We start from the raw sequence: 27,697 nt of genomic DNA, 5'->3' as shown, positions 1-27,697 counted from the left end.
TAGCTGGTTAGCACTGGGTAGCTGTTATATATGAGCATCTGCATTGCCAGAGATGTTGATGAACTGGCAAGAATGTGAAAAAATGAAACACAAGTAATTAAAGGGCTGGTGGAATTTGCTTCTGGAGAAACAACATAAAATTAAATGATATAACAGTAATACTTTTATGTAGAAAAGTACCCTCTGCAAAAGCAGTCATAATAATCCTTAAAAAAACATTAATTAAAAAGCATTGTAATCTCAACAAAATTAAAAGCACAGATAAACAAAAATTATAGCAATAAAAATGCAGATGTGTGTACAAGTATAGGTATATATGTTTATTTGTAAATAAATATATGCATTTACACATGAGCAAATATATTGAATAAATGATGATTAAAGAGACAGGAAAGTAAAGAAAAATGTAGGATGAACATTGCAAAAATCGTTCTGACCAATAGAGTCATGAAAATGTTGAATTGTCTCTAAGGAAATTAGTAGACAGCTGTTTAGTTGGTACATTTGAAAATTACCCTGGACTGAATAAGCTATTGGAATAACCCTGATAAAGCTAGTTAACTACAAATTATTGAAACTAGACATGGACAACCACTATTCACTTACAGCAGGGCTGTCAAACTCATCTGGCCCCAAAGGCCAGTTCACGCCCATGGACCCACCCCCTAGCCCTCCCCATGCAGGATCCACCCACAGCACTCCTTTCAACCAGTCCAGGACTGTGCTGCACACAGACCCCACTCCAGACAGTCCAGGGTGGACACAGCCTGCAGTGCAAGTCCCAGACTGGCTGCAGCAGATTCCACACATGGTGCAGTCCCGGACTGAACATCAGATCAGGCATGTGAAGGACCCACAGAACCCACCCCCCCACATACTGGATCCAGGACCCACTTTGGCTAGACTGTGCTATACACAGTGGCCACTCCAGGAACTTCACTGTGCATGGTGTGCTCCCCTTCCCCCTCATCCTGCCGGGCTGGAGCATGTGCCACATGCAGTTTGCATCCTGGACTGGCCAGAGAAGTTGCCATATGTACCGCAACTTCAGACCAGCTACTGGCACTGTATCTGGCATGCAGGGCAGATCATGGACCAGCCCTGCACAAGGCCAGCAGGCAGAGCGAGATTATGTGCCTGACATCCCCGACTGACAGTATTCATGTCCAAGTCCTTAGCTAATTGTAATTTTAAATTCCACACTAATTTTCAGATTATTCAAGCAATGAAGCTTTTGCTTCTTCTGTTTTCTGTTGCACTTGCCCATGGGTGGATCTAGAATTTTGAAAAGAGAGGTGCAGATGGTGAAGTGCATATATATAAATATATATATATAAAATGTGTGTGTATATATATATATATATATATATAAAATAAAATAAAATGGCATTTCATTTTAATCATAGAAAAATGTGGATTTTGGGAGCAGGGGTTTAAGAAGAAAAATTTGGATTTTTTTAATTGATCAGCAAAAACTAGGATCCCCTGGTCATTACATAAAAGATGACACATGTTTTTCTTCAGGTAAAAATAAACTAGAAGCATTACTAATATACCAGGGGACTAAAACTTTATTATTCAGTGTAAGGTTGAAGCAAAAACAATTAGAACTTGATTAGAATGAGTTAAAAACCAATCTGCAGGGCTGTGAAAGAGGAGCTTAATTACCAGGAGCAGCTAACAGACAACTAAATGGTAACAAAGGATGGCTAGATCGGTGGACATCAAGACTATTAAAAAGGAGAGAGGGTCATTAACACCAGTGGAATGAAGAGTTTAGAAAAGATCTGGTAGGTGATAATGAGCAATGAAGTCAATTGACTCCCTTAGCACTGCCTGACTAGAAATGCTGCTGCTATTGGCAGGTAGTTGGTTTTAAACTTTGGGTGCAGCAGGAATCAAAGACAGGTGCACCATCTCCCTACCCCGCCTTTCCCTCATCACAGTGGATCCACCCCTGCACTTGATCTACATTTGGATGATGCTCTACAACCAAATGGAGCTGAACTGTACCACTGATATTAATGCAAGTGTAGATTCTGAATAAGCTGAGTGTATTGTTCAGGTCACACAACTATATTAAGTAGGCCAGATCTAGCCCTGGCCTCTGTGTGTGATTGATGCACCTGTCTAAAAAATATCTTATTCAGTGTAGTTTTTATATGACCCTGGATCATGGTTTAGCCCATACAGAGAGATTTCTCTCCATAAAATGGAGTTATTCCTAATTAACATGGGGTCAGTAAGAGGATAATCAAACCTAAAGTCTGTACTTAGGCGCCAATATTTCATGTCTCTAAATAGTGTCATTTGGAAATATTAATAATTGAGCAGAAACTATAAATTTCATACTACCTTTCATGAGCAGAATAGGTCCTTAGTTACCATAAATCAACACTGAATTCACTGAAACTACATTGGACCAGTTGCAGGCAACTAGGGAAAGGCAGCTGTGGCAGACATTTCAGCCTAAGGTTGAAAACTTCAGTCTGAAAAAAGCCATTTTCTGGTTTCAATTATTATCCCTGGTCTGGGGTATAATATTAGTGCTGAAAACTGCCCTCAAGTAGAACTGCCAACAAAAATCCAGGGTGGAATATGATCTTTACATAGAAACAAACTTTCAAATTGTTTGTTAAGGGAGTTACTATTATATTGATATAGTGGAAAAAATTGATACCAACAAACACTATGCTTTTTTTTCTTAACTTTTCACCCTCCTTTCTGAGTTTCTCTCTCTCTCATCTTCATGATTGTCTTCCTTTTCCAAACTGAAAATCCTACTTTTCCCATTTAAGAAAACCACCGATACTGCAGCAATTGAAAACTTTAAACTGTCATCATTTGACTTGATGGTAGATTATGGAAGAGCACTGGAATTCACATTAACCAAGTCATTATGCCAGGCTACCTGCAGACTCAGGCAAACAATACCGGCTTAGTTTACATTTGGTTTATGTCTGGAAATATATGGAAACAACCATTCAAGCCAATGGTCCCAATAAAGAGGTGTCTTTCACAGTCCTCATAAAAAAACAGTCCAACTTTAAACAAGTTTTAAACTATGGAAACAACCACTTGCACTGAAAACTCCAATCAGACAAGGCTTTCTATATGCCCAGGTCCCACTGAACATTACACTGTATCTCAGGGTGATCAGAGTTTTAAATGATATACTGACAATATATATGATGATGACCCCCTCTGTCTCCACCAAAAAGCCATCAGTCTAATAGTACTAGGCTAGAATCCAGGAGTCTAATAAGTTCAAAACAAACCTCTTTCCCCTGATAGTCCTTCTCTGTGGCTAAAGGCACAATTGGGCTCTGCAAATTTAGTTTAATTCCCTTCCCAATAACTTCTGTAGTGCCTGTGCCTTAAGAGCTTTTTTGTAGAATCTGAGTTCCCCAGAATACTACCTGTTCACTTGAAACCAACAGCACCACCACGCTCTGTGTGAATTTTGCATTAAACCCTTCATATATGAAAGTGCAAAAAAATGCTTACAGTATTTTACAATACTGAAATAATGTCTGGACTTCAGGAGGAAGTTTGTTTTACTCTATAACTTGCATGCATGATAATGAATGTCTAGACTTAGGGATGGTACAGGAAGGTGAGCATCCACACTTGAAAGGGTTGCTTCTCAATAAAAGGTATAATCAGAGGAGGGAGTTTAAAATCATAGTTATTTCACACAGAAGAACATACATGCCAGAAATCAACACAAAACACCGTGAGTTGACTTCTTTGCACGTTCAACTTTCACAGGGCCTAGGGAACTGAAAACATTTGAAATAAATGACAAAATCAGCAGGCTAAGATCAACAATAAATGACCATAAAGGATTCTTTACTGAGCATTCTGAGAGCAATTTTTTGAGAAGATTGGGTTAGATCATGGAAAAAGATTGTGCATTGGAAACCACCACTAGACTTGGTGCAATAGGGAGCCAGAGGCTCCTCCTATTTTATAGAGAGAGCAGCAGACCAAGCTTGCTGGGTGGGACCAGCTGCTGAGCAAGGGCTAGGTGCTGGGAAGCAAGCAGAGCAGTAACAGCCAGGATAGGAGCTATCCCTGTGGGAGGACTATCCCAAGAATGGGTGGAGCATTGGAGGCACATGTAGGGACCTACCAAAATGGCAGCAGAAGCGCACTCCACAGCTTAACCTTGCTGGTTTTGGCACATGCCCCCTCCTGCCCCGGTGGCCCTGCTGCTTGCCGGGGAAGCAAAACCTGAAGTTTTAAATATGCTGCAGTTTTTGCCTCCCCAATGATCAGTGGCAAGCAGCAGGGCCAACCCAGCAAGATTAAAGGAGCTGCTATGGAGTGGACTTCTGTTGTGATTTCGGTAGGTCCCTATATATAAGGCCAGTACCTGAGACCAGGCAATCAGTCCAGCCCCGCAGGTAGCACAAAGAGTTGCTCCTGAATGAGATGGCTGCAGGAGATAGACTGACCAGCACCCCAGTGGTCCCAGAGAGCTACAAGGGGAGAGCGAAGGGGGACATCTAGCTTGTGAGGAAGTAATGACCCAGTGTGGGGAGGATTTTGTTGTATTGCAATTGGGCTTATGTTTATAGACATTAGACATTAGGGCTGGAAGGGACCTCAGGAGATCATCGAGGCCAGCCCCCTGCCCAAAGGGCAGGAAGTCAGCTGGGGTCATAGGATCCCAGCAAGATAAGCATCCAATTTACTCTTGATGTTCTGATTAGGTTAACCAGAGGACTAGGAAGTAGCTGTAGGGGAGGTGTTGAGCCACGGAGGGGTGCCTGGCTAGCTTGGGATCAGGGGGCTGTGGGCTGGTACAGGACAAGGCTGGGAAAGCTAAGGCCAGCAGAAGCAGCCACGCCTGGGGTCATGGACACAGGGGACTGAGGCTGGTGTAATGAGTTAGGCTTGAAGCCGGGAGAACTAAGGTCACTGTCAGACAGCCTAGCTAGAGGTCAGGGGACTCAGATGGCTGAAGGGCTGGGACTGGGCTAAAATAGTGGTCTAGAGTGAGCCAAAGCAGCCCAGCCTGGGGTCAGGGACCCTGGAAGGCTAGGGGGAAACTAGACCAAGGCCAAAGAACTAAGGCCCCAGCAGTGGGATGGAAGTCATAGTAGGGTGAAGCCATGAGGGCTAGCGCCTGGTAGAAGGGGCAGAAGCTGAACTAGAGCCAGAGGCCTGGGATAGAAGCAAACCTTGCCAGGGTCAGGGATGCAGCGTGCTCACAGGAGTACAAGAGTCAGGGGCCCAGAGAAAAGAGACCTTGCCAGGGCCAGGGGCACAGCAGACTGACTGGGGTGTTTAAGATAGGCTACAGAGCCCAGTGGACAACTGAAAGTGATAATTCAAGGCACAGGTGTGACTACAGGGGCAGAAGGAAGCTACAAATAGCCCATAAGGCAACTAGTGACCCGAGACACTAACAGAGCTATAGTAAAGTGCCCGGGGCAAGGTGGAGCTAAACTGGGCTGACTCTGGGGACCTGGGAGCAACCTCCCACTGTCTTATAAATAACATCAAGGTATGGCAGGAAAGGTAGAAAGGGAAAGTATGCTGTGGAGCTGGAGAGGGGACAGGGGTTGATTGGTCACCAGGGGTGTCATGGCCACACCTGGGCAATGATTCTGTCACACTAGGATACATGGTTTCCATTGTTACTGGTAATAATGGCATGACATACAACACTCAAAATGAATCTCTAACAGCTTCGTTAATATGGTAATCAAAATAACCAAGAAAAATATGGCTTGATAAATACAATAGTCTGAATGGATACATGATGGAAATAGAATAATGTACTTGTAGGCCATGAGAATTTTATTGACACAATATAAACTAGTTATGTTCTGGAAATCACTGAGAAGTGTTGTAATAGCCTTGATGCAGCTATGGCCTCAAAAAGAAAAGAAGCCAAAGAGAACAAAATGAATATTTTGTTTTCTTAGACAGATTATCAAAATTCATAATCATTGAAAATTTGGGTTGGAAGGGACCTCCAGAGGTCATCTAGTCCAACCCCCTGCTTAAGTCAGGATGATCTCTATGGAAATCATCCCATACAAGTGGTCATCTAAATTATTTCTAAAACTTATACAGTCAACACTGTTGTACGACTACAAGACATATTACCCAAAATCACCAAGATCACCCTAACCTGTCATAAATAAAGTAAAGGTACAGCAGCTGTCACAAGGGTTGTTGCAATATACTTGAGCAGTTCAAGGAAGAAGACCATGCCCCTGGCCATAAAGGAAGGCAACTGTCTTCCCCCCCCCACCCCAATTCTGTACCAGTCTCTGACCATGGGGTAAAATTCCTTCTTGACCCCAGATGTGGACATTAGTCTGACCCTGAGCAAAGGGGCAAAATGGTCTAACTAGGAACCTCTGAGTTTGAGTCCCAGCAATGAGCACTGGCATACCCAAGTCAAAATCCCCAGCCTTTGGTTGCTGCCAACACCAAATTCTTCTGAGGAAAGTGGGAAAATACTCTGATACCTGCAGCAACAGGAAGGGAAAAAAATCCTCCTTAGCCCTACATGGCAACCACCAAAGTCCAGAAGAATGGGGAAAACCAAACACCCTCCATCCTGTTCTGCAGTCTACAACTCCACGTGACACCTAACTGGAAAGCCACAACTCCCTTTCTGCATCCCCTCCATAAACTTGTTCCAGCCTTTTATCTTCTTTCATAATTTAGCTGCTTCATTCTGATGAGCACAGTCCATCTAATATCCCTCTGCTTTGGGCTGCAGAGCTCTTCCCAGTGATTCTTGGGTGGGGATGGAAGGGCTCCTGGGCTTGCAACTGTTGCTCTTTACAGAGCACTCCCAGCATAGTTACTGCTAGATCACCCCGACCAATGCTTATTTAACATCTTACTGAAAACCTCCTATGATGGAAATTCCACAGCTTCCTCAGGCAGTCTATTCCACTGCCTTGCTATTCCAACAGCAAAGCAGTTTTTTTCCTAATATCCAATCTAAACCCACTTTTCTGCAACTTCAAGCCTTGTGCACAGCTCCTGCTTTCTGCTGCAATGGAAAAAAAATGTTCTCCCTCTTCCTTATGGCAGCCCTTCAGACATTTGAAGATTGACATCCTATCCCCTTTTAATTGCTTTTTCTGTACCCTGAACATGCCGTTTCTTTCAACCTCTGCTCATATGGCTTGTCTTTCAAGCTCTTAACTATTTTTGTTCCCCACCTCTGAACTCTGACTTGTCCATACCATACAAGATCAGACTGCCAGGACCTCTTCAGAATCACTGAAAGCTGAAATCAGTGGCTGTTTCTGCCTGAGTAAGGATTCCAAGACCTTAGTACTCAATAGCCAACACCATATATTTGAGTGAGAGGAAAGAGAACATACACTGAGCAACTGGTGCAATGCTTTAAATGGGAGATAAGATTCTTCTCAGCATCTGCAGCAGGGGTAGGCAAAATACACCCAGCGGGCTGGATTCGGCCTGCCAGGCACTTTCATCTGGCCCATGATACCCCTCCCCCACCAATGAATTGTACCCCGCCCAGATCTTCCACCCCATGAAGCTGGGAGTAAGGCACCCATGTGTGCACCCCCACAACATATCCCTTCCACCCTCCTGGGCAGAAGGGCCCTGGCTAGCAAGCAACAGCTTCCAGGCAGGGCTCCTGCTGCAAGTGCCCAGTGGGAACTTGCTTGGCTTCCTGGAAGTCCAGTTTGCTCAGGGTATCAGGTAGGGAAGTGACAGTGCTGGCGGGGCAGGGTGGAGTTGCAGCTGGGCAGAAGCATGGAGCACAGCACGGAGCCTGTGCCCAGGGCGGGAAAGCAGCAGAGCAGAGCTCAGCTGGGCAGGGTATGGGTGTGAGAGTGGGAGATATAGGGACTCGCCCCATGGTGTGCAGCCCCCGCTGCTGGCAGCAGGTGAAGAGGTCAGGGCACCCATGCCCAGTGCAGGCACCCAGTGGGATGTAGGGAGGGGGGAGAACAGTCTGCCCAGCTGCCTCTACTGCCAGGGCTCTGCACCACACACCACGCACCTGCAGTTCCCGCACTCACAGTGGGAAAGCCCCATGCTAGACTCTGTGGGGAAGCAGGGGGCAAGGCTCCCTCCACTCCCAGCGGAGTCCTGGGACCTACACAGCAGGAGGTGGGGAAGGCAGGATACTCCAGTGTGGAGCTTTCCTCACTGTGAGTGCTGGGACTGCAGGCACATGGCACAGAGCCCTGGCGATAGAGGCAGGCAGGCAGGCTGTGCCCCGTTTCCCACCGCCTGCATGCAGCACTGGCTGGAGCCATGCTCCACTGGGTGCCTGCACTAGGCACAAGTGTCCCGACCTCCCTGTGTGCTGCTGCTGCTGCCAGGCAATGGGGCCTGCACACCATGGGAGAAGTGTGTGGGGGTCCCTGCACACCCCAGCCTCCCTCACACCCCACACACCCATACCCTTCCCCCCCACAATCCCCTGACATACCCTCCCAATACACCCCAACATACCCTATTCCCCCTACACACCCACAACCTTACAACCCCCCACACCCATACCCCACCAAACTCACACAAACCTCAGCCACACCCCACCATACCCACATAATATAAAAGAGTTACAATTTATTTCTGAGTTATTATGCAATGCCTTCTATATACAATACACAATCAGAAGTCATGACAATCATTTTTGTAATAAAATTAAAATATTATAGTAGGTGTTTGACCTCTAGTGTATGATATGTTTTTTTTTTCTGGTTCTAAGATGGCAACCCTCCCCTCCCAAAAGGAGTATTATGGGGGTGGAGCAAGGGGAGGGACTTCTGGTGGCAAAGGTCAGGGGTTAGGGGGCCAGGACTTCCAGTCACAATATGGAGATCAGGAGGCAGGGCTGTGAAGGGGCAGGGCTACCTATGCGGCCCCCAATAGCTTGCCAAAACTTGTTAAGCAGCCCTCCACCTGAAATAATTGCCTACCCCTGATCTACAGGCAACCAACATTGTTTATGAGGTATTTTTCAAAGGTACTTGGCTCCCATTGGCTTCAAAAGGACCCACACAGAAAAGGACAGAATTTGGTCCTCAGTGTGGATAATTACAAAGGTCATCAGTGGTCATTAAACCTCAGCATAGTGTTTGACTTTCTACAGCATTTAATTCCTCAGGTTGGCTGTTTCCTATTTCCTTTTGTATTTTAATTTGACCAAGTGACCTTTTCTCCTTTTACTAGGCAGTAGGTTAACAGTATGTTTTCATTGTGTCCTTCATGTTTCTGAATAGCACAATCAAATCCCCCCTTAACCTTTAGCTTTCTACACTAAATAAGTTAAATGTTTGTAGTTTCTCATTTTATGTTGCTCTAACCAAGCTAACTGCAATACCTTTTCTGGAACTTTTTAGTCTCAGCTCTGTCTTCCCTGGATGCTACAACCATAATGAAATGTAGCACTCCAGGGAAGTGCATCTTTGGACTTTTAAAAATTTATAAATTATATATATAATTTCCAGGCTTTCATTCCCCTTTCTAAGACATTTGAGTTTATTTGGGGCTTTTAAAAAAAATTCTACATATACCTAAGTAGTAACAGGACTTGTAGAAGGACATACTAGGTCAGTCACCAGCAACCTTTTCAGATTGAGAGCCATGACAACCCAGCTCAGGTCAGAGATGGGCAGGTGCTAGGACCCAACTACCTCCAGTTCTCCCTGCTGCAGTTAAATAAATGCATCTGATGCTGCTGTTTCTCCCTACCCTTGGTATCTACCATTGGCGGCTCCAGGATAAATGTGAGCCGCCAATGTGAGGAAGCGAATAGTAAAGCTAACTGTACCTTGTTGTGCATCTACAGATGCATCACAAGCAGGTCCAGGGAGCTGATCCTTCCCCTCTATGCAGTATTGGTCAGGCCACAGAACTGCATCCAGTTCTGGGTGCCCCACTTCAAGAGGGATGTGGCTAGCACTGAGAGGGTCCAGAGGAGGGCCACTCACATGGTCAATAGGCAGCGGAACTAAAGGGCCTGAACCTATTCAGCCTCCACAAGAGAAGGCTGAGAGGTGATCTTGTAGCTGTTGAAAAACTCCCCAGGGGGGACCAGGAGGAACTGGGGGGAGGCTCTGTTCCCCCGGGCACCACCCAGGGTTACTAGGAATAATGGCCACAAATTGTTAGAGAAAAGGTTCAGGCTGGACATCAGAACACATTACTTTACAGTTAGGCCTGCCTGGCTCTGGAATGGGCTCCCAAGGGAGGTGGTACTCTCTCCTACCCTGAGGGTCTTCAGGAGGAGGCTGGACAGATATTTGGCAGGGGTGATGTGACCCTGGCACCCATTCCTTCCCAAGGCAGGGGGTCAGACCTGATGATCTGTTTAGGTCCCTTCTGACCCTAAACACTATGATACTATGATACCCCAGCACAAGAAGCCCCTGACACCATTGGATCCAGCCCATGGGTTGTAGGTTCCAACCTCTACAACTTATGCCACTAGTCCAATCAAGACCAGCACAGGTTGATTTTCTATGTTTTTCTCATATTTTGTCTAGTCTAGTTATAAAGAATCCAAAGAAATTGAAATTTTTTTGGAAAACTATTCCACAGTCACCAAGAATACTCTTACTAATGTTGAGCCAGACTTTCCTTTGTTTGGATACAGTCTCTTTAGGGCCAGTTAAGAATGTTACCATTAAAATTGTGTTTATCATAGTATCATAGAGAGTACCACCTCACTTGGGAGCCCATTCCAGAGCCTGGTAACCCTAACTGTAAAGTAATGTCTCCTGATATCCAGCCTGAACCTGCTCTCTAACAATTTGTGGCCATTATTCCTAGTAACCCTGGGTGGTGCCTGGGGGAACAGAGCCTCCCCCAATTCTCGCTGGTCCCCCCTGGTTGAGTTTGTAAATGGCCACCAGATCCCCTCTCAGCCTTCTCTTATAGAGGCTGAATAGGTTCAGGCCCTTGAGCCTCCCTTTGTAGAGCCTGCCCCACTGCCCCTTGACCATGCGAGTGGCCCTCTGGACCTTCTCAATGCTAGCCACTTCCCTCTTGAAGTGCGGTGCCTAGAACTGGGCGCAGTACCCCAACTGTGGCCTGACCAATGCCACACAGAGAGAAAGGATCAGCTCCTTGGACCTGCTTGTGATGCATCTGTAGATGCACGACAAGGTGTGGTTAGCCTTACTGACCGCTTCCTTGCATTGGTGGCTTATGGTCATCCCGGAGTCAATAATGACTCCAAGACCCCTTTTTGCCACTGTCCTGACGAGAAGGGATTCCCCAGCCTATAGGTGTGTTTCTGGTTCCTTCTCCCTAGATGCAGCACCCTGCACTTGTCTGCATTGAATTCTATCCTATTCTCATCTGCCCACCTCTGTAATTTGTCTAGATCTAGCTGGATTCTGTCCCTCCCCTCCAGCATGCCCACCTCGCCCCACAACTTGGTGTCATCAGCAAATTTGGATTGCGTGCATTCCACACCCACATCCAGATCACTGATAAAGATGTTGAACAGTGCAGGCCCCAGGACTGAGCCCTGAGGAACTCCACTGCCCACATCCTTCCAGATTGAAAATGACCCCTCCACCACCACTCTCTGGGTGCAACCATGTAGCCAATTTGCCACCCATCTGATTGTGTAGGCATCAATGCCACAGTCACCAAGTTTTTTTAAGACAATGTGGTAGGAAACCATGTCAAAGGCCTTCTTAAAGTCCAGAAAGACGGCATCCACCCTGACACCCTCGTCCAGGGACTTTATGACCTGATCATAAAAAGAAACCAGGTTAGTCAGGCAGGACCTGCCCTCAGTGAACCTATGTTGGTTGCCTGAGCATTACCTCCCCTGCTGGGCCCTTGCAGATGTGTTCCCGGATAATTTTCTCAAAGGTCTTCCCAAGGACCGAGGTAAAACTGACTGGCCTATAATTGCCAGGGTCCTTCTTTCTCCCCTGACCCTAGGCATGGTGGTGCCTCCCCTGGGTCCATCCATAATTCTAGAGGGGGACATGTCCCGGTTCCTGTTCAGGCATATGGAGGCAACAAATTTGTTAAAGAAAAATAAATAAATTTGTTTAATGAAAAATAAATGGGTTTTCAAGTGAATAAGGCTTATTGTGAAATTTTATTGAATTTTGCAAAAATAAAAGTCAGTGTTTTGTTGAAATACTAAATAGCCCCAAACTCAAACTATTTAGAAGAGCTCTTCCATGGTACCTCTGTGACTTGTAGGTTTGTTGCCTCATGTCTGCTCTATAGAGGAGCTTTACTAGATTGACTACATCTCCCATTATCTCCCCTCTCTAAAAAGAAAACTACGCTAAATCACAGGAAATTTATTCCCTCAAGGGAGAGGAACAACTCATCTCTCAAGTTCTCCAGAAACAGGGGGATATGAGGACACATGTTAAGAATGAAACTAGATCATCTGCCATGATTCAGCAGGAGGCACACATAAATTGGGCCAACGGAATTAATTTGGGCTTTAAAATTTCATGAGCTACTACAGCAAACACATTCCTAACATCTGTTCAAGTTGGATGCCTAATTGTCCTTTGAAACTTTACCCCTAAAAATATGATGCAGTCAACAATGAATTTAGCAATTCTATCAAACTACTCGACCTTGTCTCATCTGACTTGTAAAAAAAAAAGAAGCACGCTGCATATTGCTCATAGTTCTATTACTCTCTAGACTCGTAGGGATTCCTTCCATACTATTTGTTCAGTCATTTTATTAGGAACTGCAGTCTAACTTATCAGTTATCCATGCTGATTCCTGAGCATTTTCTCCTGGCAAATCTGTCAAGAGCTGATCAGTGCATATGAGACATTTAGACTAGCTTCGCCAATGTGTATTGCCTTCCATCTATCTCACTTAAATCCCAGCTGCTATCATGCTGCCTAGTTCCCCAATACTTTTAAATCCATCTAGTTTTTCTAACCATGGATTCTACGAAGCAAAACAACTTCATGTTCTCAGTAAAAGTAACCAGCTTTTGCAGTCCTTGTCTGCCATAAATGAACATATAAAAGAGCCACTACTGGTACTGAACCTTGGAGTGCCTTGCTGCCATTTCAATTTCTTTCAGTTCTCTGTGTCTAGAAGTCAACACAATTTGTAGCACTATGCACATAGCAGAATCAGGCCTTAAATACAGGTAAAAATAGCTCTAGTCAAAAAATGTGCCCCAGAAAATTAAATACAGGTTAAAATAGCTCTAAGCAAAAAATGTGCCCCACAAAATTAAAAGAAATACCAAACATTTCAATCAAAAACATGGTTTTGTGCTCAAAGGTATTTATGGGGGTCTCCAGGGGAGTGCTGGATCCAAAGACAATCAGCCCCCCAACCTCCCCACTTTTAGTTAAAACAGCTGGGACCTAAGCTCATAAGGCACTAGGCTACAAGAAAAGGTCAAGTTAAGCTGCATGGACTTATGGGTTTCCCAGGGTGAAAACACAAAGGTGAGGTTACTGGTTGCAGGTTGTGTGGCAGAAAGTCCAAAGACAAAAGTGGAAGGGCACAGCTTCTTCCACACGGAGCTCACTGCTAGAGTCCAGCTGGGGTTTCCGAGCAAGGAAACTAGCTCCTATAGTTTGTTTCGATTGTATTCAGGAACACAGAACTTTGCATACGTTTGTGGTAAAGAACAATTTCTCTCCCTACTTGAAACACCCCTGCCATGCCCTGAAAATCTCCTAACATTGCAAAACTGCCAGCCCACTAAAACCAAAAATTGGCCGCTCCCACTCTAATCTTTCCTAGCTTCCATCAATGACTCTACTCTGAGAAACAGTTGTTTACAATGAACCTGATCCTGCTGAGATTTAGGCAAAGGCCCCACTTTTCCAGTTCATTTAGTCTTTGCAGGACTGGGGTCTATCACAGTGTTGATTCTTCCTGCTTACCCAGTTTTCACTTCCAAGAAAAGTTTGTTCCTTACATTTATTGTAAATGAATCATTTCTCAAATGGGAACCCATTAACAGTTCTTAGAATAAAAGCAAGTGAATTAACTCCATGGTGATTGCCTTTATTTTCTATTTTATTATGTTTTCTAAGAAAACCTTTTCAGGTTAGTGAGACAATTTTCCAGTAAAGAAACTGTGCTGACTTGATGCTTGCAGGTTATACTTAGCAAAGTAGTATGCTATTCTAGCCTTAATTAAAATTCTGAATCATTTTCATTGGAATTAAGGTGAAGCTTGCAAACTAATTTCCAGGATCTCCCTCGTCTCAGTTTTAAATAAATTCATCACTTCTGGGACTTTCCAGTTGCGCTGTTTGTAAGGGCATACTGGATATCCTTGTCTAAGCCCCTGCTCTTCCGCACTTCAGAACTAGAGACCGGACTTTGCCCAAGATCCACAAAGAACTTAGATGAAAAGACACTGAGCACTGACACTTTCACAAAGTTGGACTTCCTTATGGATCCCAATCCATTGTCCTAGGAGTTAGATAGCTAGGAAGAGAATTCCCAACTGGCAGAACACTAAAAACACTGAAAACCTCACCCAGGAAATGTCCAAAAGAGGGGTGGATCTGAAGACCACCACTCCTCTCTCGGACTTAAGCCCCTACCTGCAGCACTGAGTGAAGTGCCTTTCAGACTGCAATTCATAGCACATTTAGGTGCAAAAGTAATTCCCATGGGTATAGGCGACTGCCAGAAGAGATAGTCATGTCCATGGGCAGATCTAGAACTTTTTAAAGGGAAGTGAAGATGGTGAGATGCATCGTCACACATAAAAACAGCGCATTTTTCTCTGGGTAAAAATAAACTAGAAGCTTTACTAATATGCTGCGGACTGGGGGCTATAGTGTTCCATTTAGAGTGAAGGAAAAACCAGGAAAACATCATTGGGATGAGTTAAAAACTAATCCCAATTAGTTCTGCGTGGCTGTGAAATAGGAGCTTCATTACCAGGAACAGCTAACAGACAGCAGAATGACAGTACAAAGGATAGCCTGGTTGGGGGAACATCAAGACCCCTAAAAAGGAGAAACGGTCATTAATAGCTGTGGAATGAAGAGTTTAGAAGAGATCGGGTAGATTATAATGAGCCATGAAATCAACTGACTCCATCAGCACTGTCTATTGTGAAATGCTGTTGCCACTGCCAGGCAGTTTGTTTTAAACAGGAGCAGGAATCAAAGTGGGGGGTACAAGTGCATCACTGCACTCCCCACCCCACCCCTGCATCTGCCCTCGGTCGTGTCCTCTTGTTGTATAGCATTTGAGTCGTTTGAGCACTCACCCCAGCAGCAAGAGACCTGGTTTCTAGCTCTTTTCCAGCCTGAAAGGATTTCAAACCTGCACCTCATATCTTTTCTAGTCTTCTGGCTGTGTTTTTGAATGGAAGTGGCCCGAACTGCTCTGGTTCTGCGAGGTATGCTGTGAACACATCCACTGCATCAAGCTTCTCTGGGAACTGAGGCACAGGGATACCATTGGCAGGAGGTAGGGCTCAGCTATGGCAAGGTGGTAACTTCTCCATAGAAGTGCAGTGTCAGAGATTTAGGTGCTTTGGAGGCACCAGGCACTACACAGACCTGATGCAGTTATGCATCCCTCTGGATCACTCTCTTGTACTTAGATATCTAAATTCTGCTTCAGTTGCACATTAGCCACCTAAGTGCTGTTGTGGAGTTGTGCCCTAATACCATTCAGATATCTACCTGTTGAGCAGGCAGCCATCAAACGTGTTTCACCATAGCTCTGCCCACCTGGCAGACAGCTGAAAGAAGGAATAATATTGTTATGAGCTGGCCTTTTAAGTATCATGCCACTTTGGGTCTTCAGGGTCCTGTTAAGAAAGCAAGAGCATCTTTTTCTCAGTCAGCTTGAGAACAAACAGAAAACAACAAGTAAAGGAATCAAAAGATGAAATGAGCACAAAACTAAGCATGTGAAAGACTTATTCATGAATAAGGAAATGTCAGGAAACCAAATATTAATGATGTTGGTCTTTAAAGCTATGCTACTTTTGTAGCAATGCTACTTCAATCATCCTGAAAACAGATGCAGTCTTATTCCCAGAATCACAAGCTTTTATATAAACTATGTAAAATATTTGATTATTTCACAGTTTTGGTGAGCTGAACGTACATTCAAAAACCACATCCCCCCGCAAATAACTAGGAACTCCTCAGCCTCCTGCCCTGACCCTTAAACCAAAACTAACGCAAACCTGATTGTACTTTGTAACTTAACTCCGAAACACTACTTTCACCAAGTCTCTTTCAGATCCTCAGTTTGTTAATTAAAAATGCTTGTTTGTTATCAACCTGTTAATCCTGGAAAACTCAGCTTGAGATCCAAAATAATGTCTAGCACCTCTGTAGCATTTTACAGCAGCAGATCATGAAGCACTTCAGAAGGCAGTAGTATTATTATCCCCAGTTTACAGATGGGAAAACTAAAGCACAGAAAGTTGTGGTGTCTTGCCTGTGGGCACACAGCATACTAATGGGAAAGAGAGAATAAGAACCCAGGGCTCCCCAAATCCCTGTCCACTGCTGCCTCAAATCAAATGGAGGCTTGACCCATAATACCATATTTACTTTAATTCCACATGCACATCTTTTTTCTAAAAATTAGGCATCCCATATTGGGGTGCTTATTTTAGCGAGGAAGACAATTTCCATGCTGGACTGGTGGCATGGGAATGCAAAAGTGGCTGCTGAAGGCTAGCTTCATGCTAATCTCCTGACTGCATGCGGGAAGGGCAGACTCGACTCCACTCCTCACCAAGCAGACAAAAGTGGCTGCCAATTCATTAGTGGCTGTGACAGAGATAAAGCTTTAGCTGCTAATGGGGTAAGCCAGATCAAAAAACCAGTACACTGTCTCCTATAGATGTCTTGGTTCTGCACACATATTAAAACTAAACAAATCAACACCAAAAAAGTACACTAAAGTTTTTCAAGTCAGTAAAGCAAGTAAGATCCAACTGAATGCATGTAGATGTCTATTCCGTTCAGCAAAGAAAAGGCCATTTGGTATGCTCATTTCTCTGACAGTACTAGCCACTTTAATACATTTTACAGCCCAGTCAAGCAAGGTCCTAAATTAGTCCTTTATCATATTCAGCTCCTGCAATTCCAACACAAGGCCTGATTCTTGGATGTGATGAGTACATACAGATGCTTGTCATTTCAGTTAGATTTACAGCTGATCAAGAAGGGGAGTTTGTCTTGGATTAGGCTGGGCAGCAGAACAGAGGCTAATAAAATAGTAATATTTTATAACTTTCTATGGAAAATGAAGGCAACAAGAAACCTTTCAAGTTGCACTCAGCACCTTGTAGTTAGTGTGTCTGGCTCTATGATTGTAAGATTCAAGAGTAATAAACCAACACGTAAAGGTTGGAGAAGACATTTTAATTGCAACAGATCCTAAATTTCTACCAAAATGATGCTCCAAAAAGTTGATCACAACTTGTGTTTCAATTTTCAAGGGGAAGAAAACAAAAACTGTACCCATTCACTGAATACCCTTCAAATCATCAGCCCTTAGGAATCTCAAAGAGCACCATGGCATGTTCATATCAAAAGAAAAAAGTATGCCCTTTTAGCTTATATTTAAGAAGATAACACTTATATCTGATAGTGGAAAACTGATAAGCATATAACTGATAACAATAAATGTACCACAGTAGAGAGCTCATAAAAATGCATGCCAAGATCTGTTATTTTCAAAAGGATTTTATTCTCTTATCAGTTTCCTACTAGTTAAAAAAAAAGATTAAGTTTGAAATCCAAGACTAGATACAGACTGCAGCTCTGGCCAGCTCCTGCTCTGTTATTTCAGTGTAAATAGAAATGAATCCCATAATAGATTAAAAGAGATTTTTAGGTGTGTGTGTCTGTTCCTTAGTCTCTCCTTGGGTTTAATGAGTAGAGGTTATGTAATTCCTTCCTAAATAAATTTATATAATTCCAGTCAAATTTAGGAATTGTCTAAAGGGTGATTTGTTACTTGACTTCTGGCTTGGCCTGATTTTCAGATGATAGCTCCATTGCTCTTATCTTACTGTATTTCCCAACAGTAGAGACCATCATAGAAGCATCAGTGAGGCTGCAGATATGTTACAAAGGGAGCCTTTAGCCTCCCAGTTATTCCACTTATTCATACATTTACACAATCCATTTATTTCCTTGAATCTATAAGAATATTTCTCAGCAACCACCAATGCTCTGGATGCTCACCCCGTGAATTAAAACACATAATATTACAGGAAGAAATACCCAAAGAAAGCACTATTATCATAGTGCAACTAACAATCGAGAAAAAAAAAAAAGGAATCTGATGCTCTTAGAGCAGGGGTGGGCAATTATTTCTGGCGGAGGACCACTTACTGAGTTTTGGCAAGACATTGAGGGCCACATGACAAGCAGCCAGGGGCAGATAAATATTAATTTTATAATAGGGGCCCTGTGGACCAGATAGAATGGTCTGGCGAGCCGCATTTGGCCTGCAGATCGCATTTTGCCCACCCCTGTCCTAGAAGCTTGGTGGCCAATTAAGTTACCACAAGGCTCAAAGGCAGTGAGGATTTATACTACACCATCCACTTGGCAAAGACTATGTGCCCTATGATAAATGAAAGCTTAAGCCCTCTTCCACTGAGCTTCTTTGGATTACTTTGGGTCTGTCTACATGTTTGCTTTAATGAGTAGTAGCCTATTTTACTGCACATTAGAGCATCATGTCAAAAAACATGTTAATACATTAATGCACAGTAAAATTAAGCTACTGTGCACTAAGCATCACTAAAAAAGTGTGTGCTTTTGCTGCGCATTAGGGCAGCCTAATGCACATTTTTTAATACCTTGCATTAGAGGTACTAAATTTAATGCGCAGCAGCAAAAGTACATTAATGAATGTGTAGATGCACCCTTTGAGTTATAAATTCTGCCTACATTCCATTTTAGGTGCTCAGAAGTGCACCTTCACTAAATAATTGGCCCAAAAACACACAGGAAGTCTTTGTTGGAGCAGGGGATTTAACTTGGATCTCCCAAAATCCAAGTTAGTACCACAACCATTGGTCACCTTCTCTGGGGGCAACACCTTATACCATTCCACAAGCCAGTAAAAATACTCACCTAATCCAGAGGGCTGCTGGGTGACTTCACACTTATCAAGTACTTTGACATATACATACTTCACTTCAGCACATTTTTATCCAGAATAATAAATGACTACCATAATGCAGTTTGATTATGGTGCGATTCTGGTGTGATGATTTTTTTAATTACCGTAAGAGAGTGCACAGTATTGGATGGAAGCTAATTGCAGTTGTTAAACATACAACAAACTGGAAGAATACTAGCTATTTCATGCATTTTTACTATCTTGCAAATCTTTAGTAGCCATAACAATCTTAAATAGTCATATTTTTTTTCTGAAAAGCTTATGCTTTAAAAATTGCTCTTGGATACAAACCTCAAGTTTTGTCCCAAAGCAAATTCTACAGCCAAGTCATAAATACTCATTTGAATGAAAGTGCTGACAGTGATATGACCAGCACTGCAGTAGTAACCATCTGATGCTTTCAATAAAGTAAACATAGCTATAAAGACAATAAATTCCCTGTAAGTAATGTGTGTTTAATGAACAAATTCTGTTTAAATGATTCATGTGAAATACTTCCTGGAAACTTTATGATGTCAAATAACCAAGCAAACCAATCAGCAAATGCTGCTTTTGGATAGTTTAGTAACATACTAATTATAAATTGAATTGTACCCCCTGCTTAACGGTTTCTGAGCTGTCTTTGTAATTCTAGGGCCCCATCCTTGATTCCACTGCAGTCAAATCAACAATAATGGGAGAAGGATCGGACCCTTAACCATGTCATAAATTAAATATGCATATTTCATATAATGATGGTCCACTTGCCCTGAGCAAGATCTGAAATCCTGCTGTCTTCTGTCTTCCTTCTCTTATGATGCCCATGAAAACCGAGTCATTTTATCCACATTTTTCTCCTATTTGTTGCTGATCCAGTCCATTCTGTTAACATTTACTACTGTTAATTTCTGCTTCATCAATTCAGGCAGGAAGCATTTACTGCCCTGCTGGGAGTGCTGTGACCTGCTGCTAATGTGACACAAGCATCCTCACTACATGACTTCAGTTGAAGCGTCCCCACTGAATTTGCAAGTCAGAATATAAGAGAGATGTTAAAACTTCACCAAACCTAAATTTGGAGTCAGCAGCTGGGGGGAGGCATCATTTTTCTGACTTGGAAAAAGGTAAAAACAAGAAGAAACCACCAATGCAGTTTATTTCAGGGACAGGAAAATATAAATCATCTCTCTAAAGGTCCATTTCAAGAGCAGCATAGCAGGTGACCGTTGGCAGCATTAACTCACAGCAATGCAGAGGAAAAATAGTCTTCTTTTAAAAGCTAAAGAAATAGCCACTTTAAGTGTTGAAGAAGACTTGGAAATCACGAAGAGCTGCAGAGATACAGTGCCCCAGCAAAAAATAAATTACAGTAAACTAGAACAGCCTTTAAAAACAAAGTTCCAGTTTAGTATTTAGAAATTACCATAACCAATTCCTAGAGGTGAAAGATACAAGAAGAGAGTGTTACTTTAAAGGATTCGTGTTTTGGACCACATATTAGCCACAAAGAACATACCTCAACACCCAGATTGTCTATGAAACTTTTTAACTAATAGGGTTTTAGAATAGAAAAAAGGCTTTCAGCTGAGAGAGAGAGAGAGGAGGACAGAGTGCGCAGGCATGAGTGCACATACCCGTGCAGAAGGTACTTTCTGGTGTGCAGAGCTATTTATTTTATTTTATAGCATATGTCTGCACCGGAGAGAAAGGGACGTACTTATAAAGCAAAGCAAGAAACCCCAGAATCGAGGCCAGGTACTAACCAAACAGCCATATATTTATTCAAAACAAAACAGAGCGTGCATGTTTCAGTAGGTTCAAACTACTTGGCTCCACCATACAATATGCTATCAAGAAAATATTTTTCACCAAATACAAACACTTGAAATGAGGTGCTGATAGCATGAGCTCCTTTCAGACTGATGCCACGCAGCGCAAGCATCTTGATTAGCTGTCAACCAGAAATATTTGTCTTTACCAACATATACTTCTAGAGCTCTGGAAATACTCTATGCAAGTACATGAAAACTACCACTATTATGCTTGCATTACAGATGTAGAGAAACCAAGAGGCCGGTTCTTGAACATTTACATTTCCACAAAATTCAAAAGGGGTTTAGCAGCTATGTGCAGGTCTGAGCACTATTACAGCCCACAGGCAATAATATTGTTTTTGGCTGCTTCACCTCTTACACATGGATTACAAAGAAGTCAGATAAATTCCCGTGCTCTCAGAACCACTGACCATCCACCTGCTTTCCCCCTCCTTTGTCATGGAGATCGACTCTTTTCCAGATAGGGTCTCATGGCATGGGTCTTATGCAAAGACATGGGTCTTATGCAAAGACACACATTTTATTGACTTGTATCCTCTACTCTTAAGGGCAGAAGAACCATAGGGAAGGCATTTCACGAAAAGCAGGAAAGGCCAAAGAGCTCTATGAGACTGCAGGAGGGAAAAATGCAGGGCACCCAACAGCATGTGATACCCATAGTAAGTTAGCCTTCTTGGGCAGAAACCCCAACAAACCCAGTGACACTCAGGTTAGCTTTCGTCCTCTCCAATGAGCTCTTTGAGTAACATGTTATCTGTAATATTTAAATATTACAAACCCTCAGGTAGAAATGACTAAAAAAGGAAATGCAGACAAAGCCACCCTTAGCTAGTTCCTTTCGTTAGGATCCACAGCTTTAAAACCAGAGTAATTAAGGACATTGTGGAGTCATGGAAAACCAGCGTTCAGTTGTGCGTTTTTCTGCAGATGGCGAGTTGCCAAACAGAATCAAGAGTGTTAACTGCAAGAATAATCAGCAGAGTCAAAAAGGTGCCATAAAGGAGACAAACTGTTATATAACAGCAGGGCTGGCAGACCTCCTGAATGGTGGAATACATGATGAAGGAGTTCCCACAGGAGGACCTGATGCTTTTTATAAAAATTGCTGGGAGAAAAATAAAAAAGAGAGAGGCCAGAAATAAATACCACTGTGAGTAATATAGCTAGTAAAAAGGACAGAAGAGCATCCTTTCTATCTCCACTCCTCTATTCCTTCATTATTTTTCCTCCTTCCCTACCATGCTGTCAGCTGGGACATAGCAGCACAGCAGGACTGACTTGTGGAATCACTTTATCTAATGTCACAATTAACAGCAATCATATTCCTTTTCTGATCCATCACTCCCAAGTCTCCATAGTAGTTAATACAACACACTCTTTTGAATCACTAGCACTTTTGCATTCATTTTACTAAACTGCTTTCTATCTAAATGAAGAAGTTTCAAAAACACTGTATTACAGACAATGTGGCTAAAAGCACCTTTCAAACCTGGTGACAAAGAAGCTAGACAACAAACAGCATAAAAGTCTAATTTCTTGTGATTTCATTTTATTGAGGTATTATTTACTTTTGATTCCACATAAGATTATATGACACTTAAACAGCCTTAAAAAAGAAAGACAGACAGATCTGATAGGCTGAAGAGAGAATAAATGGACAAAAATGCAAGCATAAAAGTACACCGAGTTTACTATTTAAAAACTTTGTGTAAGTACTCAGCTACTTTCAGTGTGCTGAAGTACAAACCTTTATAGCTAGCATAAAGAATACAAGGAACTCAAAGCATATCATAGAAAAGCATATCATTTGGTAATTATTTTAAGGACCATGAATTAGACTCTCAAACAAAAAATGCCAATAAAATTTTGACCATTAAACTATATTTTAATGATTGTTTCCCCTCTTTCCATGCCACTGAGAGCTTAGAATGCAATTAGTTAAAATGAACACAGTGAAATCAGGCCTTCAGTTATACCTGCCAACAAGCAAGTATGTGATATCTGAAAATTGGCAGCTCCACAAAAATTTTACGCATGTGTGTTAATGTCCACCGCCCCCCCCCCACACACACACATACACACATACACTTCTGGCTTGACAATAAGGAAGGAGAAAATAATGGGGGGAAGGGTGGAAATAAAATAAAAAGCAGCTTTATATTATGATGGAGCAAGAGGCAGATATCCAAACAAATAACCAGATGGTAATAAAAATACTCCTACTTAAGGAAACAGCAAGCCAAAGAGTCAATCACCGCCATCAGTGGAAAACAACAAGTGCAACTAGATCTGAAGTCATCATTTTGATACCAAATGCTCATAGTTTCCTTTGCCGTGCTGCCACAGGCCTGGTGCTTCAGCTGGAGCTGTCTCAGTGAGAAGGAGTTATCAGTCCAGCTTCTCCATGAAGATGGATTTGCTCTAAAATATTCTTCTCCCCTTGGTCTGCCAGAGCTCTGATGCATCGGCCTTTCAGGCAAAGCCAACCCATTTCTCAGATCTTTTGCGGATGTGTTGGAGGAGGATATCAAGTGAATAACTTAGGGCTGTATGGATGAGGCAAGAAGCCAGATTCCAACTGGTGTAAATCAGCAGAGCTCCACTGAAGGCTTCCTTGGGGAACAATTTTTCTGATTATAAATCAGGATCAAATGCAGTATGACTTATTTTAATTCCCTATGGGCAGCCACAAGCATAGGATGAGCATTTTTTTAGCATTATTAGACTTGGAGAGAGCAGTAAGAAATTAAATTTAAGCTGTCCAGTTGGACCTCTTCCATATGGGTGCCAATTTGATTGGCTCATTCACCATCCAGTTAGGTTCCAGTGCCTCAGAAAACCACAATTTAACCTAGGGCAAACCCCCAGTAGATATAAATTGGCACCACCTTGTTGATGGCAGCCACAACTCCTCTGCTTTCCAACAACTGACAATTTCATTCTGTCAGCAATATTTAGGCAAGACAGAGACAGATGTGGGCTTCTGAAGAATATATATCCTCTTTAGTACTGCTATGGACCTATTCTTCCCCTGCCAAAGATAAGCAGCTCCCATTGTTTTCAGCTGGACATTGGCATATGGAGAAATGGTCCTACAGAAGGCAGTTCCTACAAGCCTAGCATGAGAAATGTCATCCAGCATTTACTGTCTCAGATGATTCTACCTGCCCTGGGCTGAATGGTTTCCTATTTATGAATCCATGAAGTAGCTCAAAATTAATGGGGCTAAAATATGTGGGGGATAGATATAGATATCTATCTCCCATATACATGCATGCATACATACACACACACACACACACACACACACACACTCCCCACATAGTTGAGCCTCATTAATCCAAATTCCAAATCTAAATTCGGATCCTATATATATATATGACTGGTGTAAATCAGCAGAGCTCCACTGAAGGCTTCCTTGGGGAACAATCTTTCTGACTATAAATCAGGATCAAATGCAGTATGACTTATTTTAATTCCCTATGGGCAGCCACAGGCATAGGATGAGCATTTTTTTAGCATTATTAGAGTTGGAGAAAGCAGTAAGAAATTAAATTTAAGCTGTCCAGTTGGGCCTCTTCCATATGGGTGCCAATTTGATTGGATCATTCACCATCCAGTTAGGTTCCAGTGCCTCAGTTATATATATATATATATATATATATATATATATATATAACTATATATAACTATATATATATATAACTATATATAACTATATATATATAACTATATATATATATATATATATATATATATATATATAACTATATATATATAATATTAGTCCCAATTTAGGCTGGAGCAGCAGAGTGAGTCATGTTCCAGCAGGGTCAGCGGGGGCCTCGTAGCTTCCTGGGGTGCCAGGGGACTTGCAAGGACTTGTGTCCGGAGGGGATCTGGGAAAGAAGTTCAATAAACCAGTCTAATCTGAAGTGATTCAGTCTGATACTACATACTACATCCATTGTGGTCTATCTTAAACTGCTCACTCCACTGCTTCAAATGTAAATTGGGACTAATATCATATCTGGACTTCTGCCTGTCTTCTCTCATTTCTTACCACAAGTACACAAGGGAAGGAGTAGGCAGATTGCTGTTTTCATCCTTCACGCATCTGTGAAGGGATGGGTTGGACTGGCTTTACATCTGACCCTGGCCAACGTCATTTCACTCACTATGGGGGGATAATGAAGCTGCCTGGAATACAAAGAACTGTGCAGCATGACTATCAATGACAGAAAGGTAGGCACATCATGGCTACTTCTCATGCTTCTGGCTTCTGCTGGTTGTTGCATGGGGCCAGGAGGGAATTTTGTGCCTCCACCCCTTCCCCTCACCCCACCCCCTACCCATTTATCAGGTTTGGGGGTTCTTTTTTAAGGGCGGTGGCTGCAGCCAAATCTGTGGATTTTGGCTGGGGTGTGTCAGTGCTCCTGCTGGGACTTAAACTTAGAGGTTCCTGGCTAAAGGGTCTTGCCCCTCTGTTCAGGGTCAGACCAACCACCATATTTGGGATCAGGAAGAAATTGTACCCCATGGTGAGACTGGTATGGACTGTGGGGGTTTTTGCTTTCCCCTATAGCAGAAGCATGGCCCTCTTTCTGGGATCTCTCGGGTGTATATTAACAACCTTTGCCAGGGGCACTGAGCCCATGGGTGCCCCGGTGCTCAAGCATCCACCAAAAAAAATTAGCAGGTGCTCAGCACCCACGAGCCGCAGCCGTTTCCTGCTGGCAGAATTTTTAAAAAGTGTGCTTTACCAGAGGAAGCAGCATGTTACTTCAACCTAGCTCTGCAGCGTCTGTAAAGATTGGGTGCTTCAGTGGGGCTTTTGATGCTTTTAGCTAAAGTTGATTGAACCAGCTATTAGATAAGAGCACCAAAAAGGCCCATTAAAGCGCCCAATCTTTACAGATGCTGCAGAGCTGGGTTGAAGCAATGTGCAGCCTCTTCTGGGCAGGAGCAGGGCTTGGTGCAGGGACACACTGAGTTTAAAGTAAAGTGCTGTTTGTTTGTTTTTTACATCTGCAAGCACCCACCAGCAAAAGTCAGTGCTTATGACCTTTGCAGCAGCAGGTCATTGATCGCCGTGGTCCCCCTGCTTTACCTGTGGCCAGGTAGGGTGTTATGTCTTGGGTCTTGTAGCAGGGTTGACTGTGTAGTTTTGCTAAGAGGTTAGACAGTGGATTTGTGTAGGATGGTTTGGATAGGGATGATCCTGCCTCAGGCATGGAGTTGGATTAGATGACCTATGGAAGTCCCTTCCAGCCCTACTTCTATACATTTCTGTGATCATGGGAAAGAAGCAGAATTCTCCATGGCTGGGGCACTCAGGTAGAACGTGTGCAGGTTGAAGCCCAAGATCTGTCATGGATGTCCTGAGCTTCTCTGTGCCTCTATTCCCCATGCAAAAATAGGTTGTATAGCACAGGGGTGGTTTGATGTATAGTATAGCAAGTATATGCTGTACACAGCATATACAGTATAGCAAGTAATATGGGCAGCCTCTTTGTGTGTGGCACATGACAGATTGGGGAGGCGACAGGCAGCACAGAAGCATATAGGGTAGGGAACAGAAAGCAGAGCCGCAAATCAGACTGGGGAAAGGGATCAGAGTCGCACACAGGGAGGGTGTGGGATTTCATTTGTGGCATGCTTCTCAAAAAGGTTGGCTGCGACTAGTATGGCACTTCCTTCCCTCAGACAACTGAGGTAAAGAGATGCTATGGTTAAGTGGCCTTCAATATTGCTGGCGATAGGAGATTCCTTGCCTCCGGAGAGGCAATAGAGGCCAGCAGTTGAATAAAAAAAAAAAATGCTTTTCCCCTTCTCAATACAAGCACTGCATTTGGAGAAGGTAGGATGGCTTAACCCTTATCAGGTTTTGGCAGACCAAAAGGAGAGCTTGCAAATTAATTCTCCATGAGTCAGACTAATGACCAGCCAGTCAGCACAATGCCCATCAGCAAAGCCAGCCAGATCCCATAGACAGAACAGCTAAGGTACCAATAAGCCTGAGCCCAAATATCACTGACAGAATATTGGCAAAAGCTATTTCAGTTTCCGTCCTATCCCCGGTGGTTCATATGAAATAAAAAAAAAAAATCAGCATTTTGCAGGCTCAGCACACCCAAAGAGCGATACAGGAATCTCTTCCATACCAGTGTCTTGCACAAAAATACATCCTGGCCGTACCACCTTTTTCCCTTTGCTTTCTAATATTCACCTTTACCCCACTGGGGCTGTTCCAAGCACAGAGAGTTATCCTTCGTTCTCTCAAATCTTTGTATCAAAAGTCTCAGACTTACGGCAGTGTGCTGAATGGGCATCCAGGCAGGTGCTTCGACTGAGCATTTGTGGGATGGGCATCTGCCATGGCTCTGCTGCAAACAAGTAAAAACAGCATTATACACAATACAACGTGTGCTGTGACTCTTAGGCACAAAGGACACAAAATGGAACATCTCTCTCGTACGCATTTCCTGGCATTTGTTAGTATATGTTGTACCTCAGAGTGTCCTTTCTCCAGTGTCATGTGGGAAAATAAATACCTGGGTCCCGACATTAAGAAGGCACTTACCCATTAATTTTGTAGCGTAGTTCTCAATTCTGAGGGTGGATGCAAGCCTCACCCACTCTCAACCCCAGGTAACTGCCATCTGGCAAACAAAATCGTTCAGAGAACAAGGATGGAGCCTTAGGCAGTAAGCAGGCTTTGGCTTTTAACTCCCTTTTTCATGATAGGCTGCGTTTTTCCC

General features: G+C 43.1%; 1 protein-coding gene across 14 annotated transcripts in view; it reads right to left on the bottom strand.

Moving 5' to 3' along the window:
• Positions 1-27,697, bottom strand: part of DLG2 (discs large MAGUK scaffold protein 2) — a 1,617,582-nt gene that overhangs the window by 1,304,243 nt on the left and 285,642 nt on the right. For 11 of the 14 annotated variants that reach the window (XM_090030660.1, XM_090030651.1, XM_090030653.1 and 8 more), the window contains one exon: positions 27,248-27,322. The exons of 1 other annotated variant lie outside the window; for it this stretch is intronic. In XM_090030660.1, coding sequence (XP_089886786.1) covers positions 27,248-27,322 — 75 coding nt within the window. The remainder of the gene's footprint in view (positions 1-27,247; positions 27,323-27,697) is intronic. 2 more of the 14 variants (XM_090030652.1, XM_090030664.1) reach the window with 1 other exon arrangement.

The sequence above is a fragment of the Crocodylus siamensis genome, chromosome 1 (assembly GCF_052110815.1).
Source record: "Crocodylus siamensis isolate JL-2025a chromosome 1, ASM5211081v1, whole genome shotgun sequence".
In the NCBI taxonomy this organism is placed as follows: Eukaryota; Metazoa; Chordata; order Crocodylia; family Crocodylidae; genus Crocodylus; species Crocodylus siamensis.
Note: the sequence above shows the minus strand (reverse complement) of the source record. Positions and strands in the feature narration are given on the sequence as shown.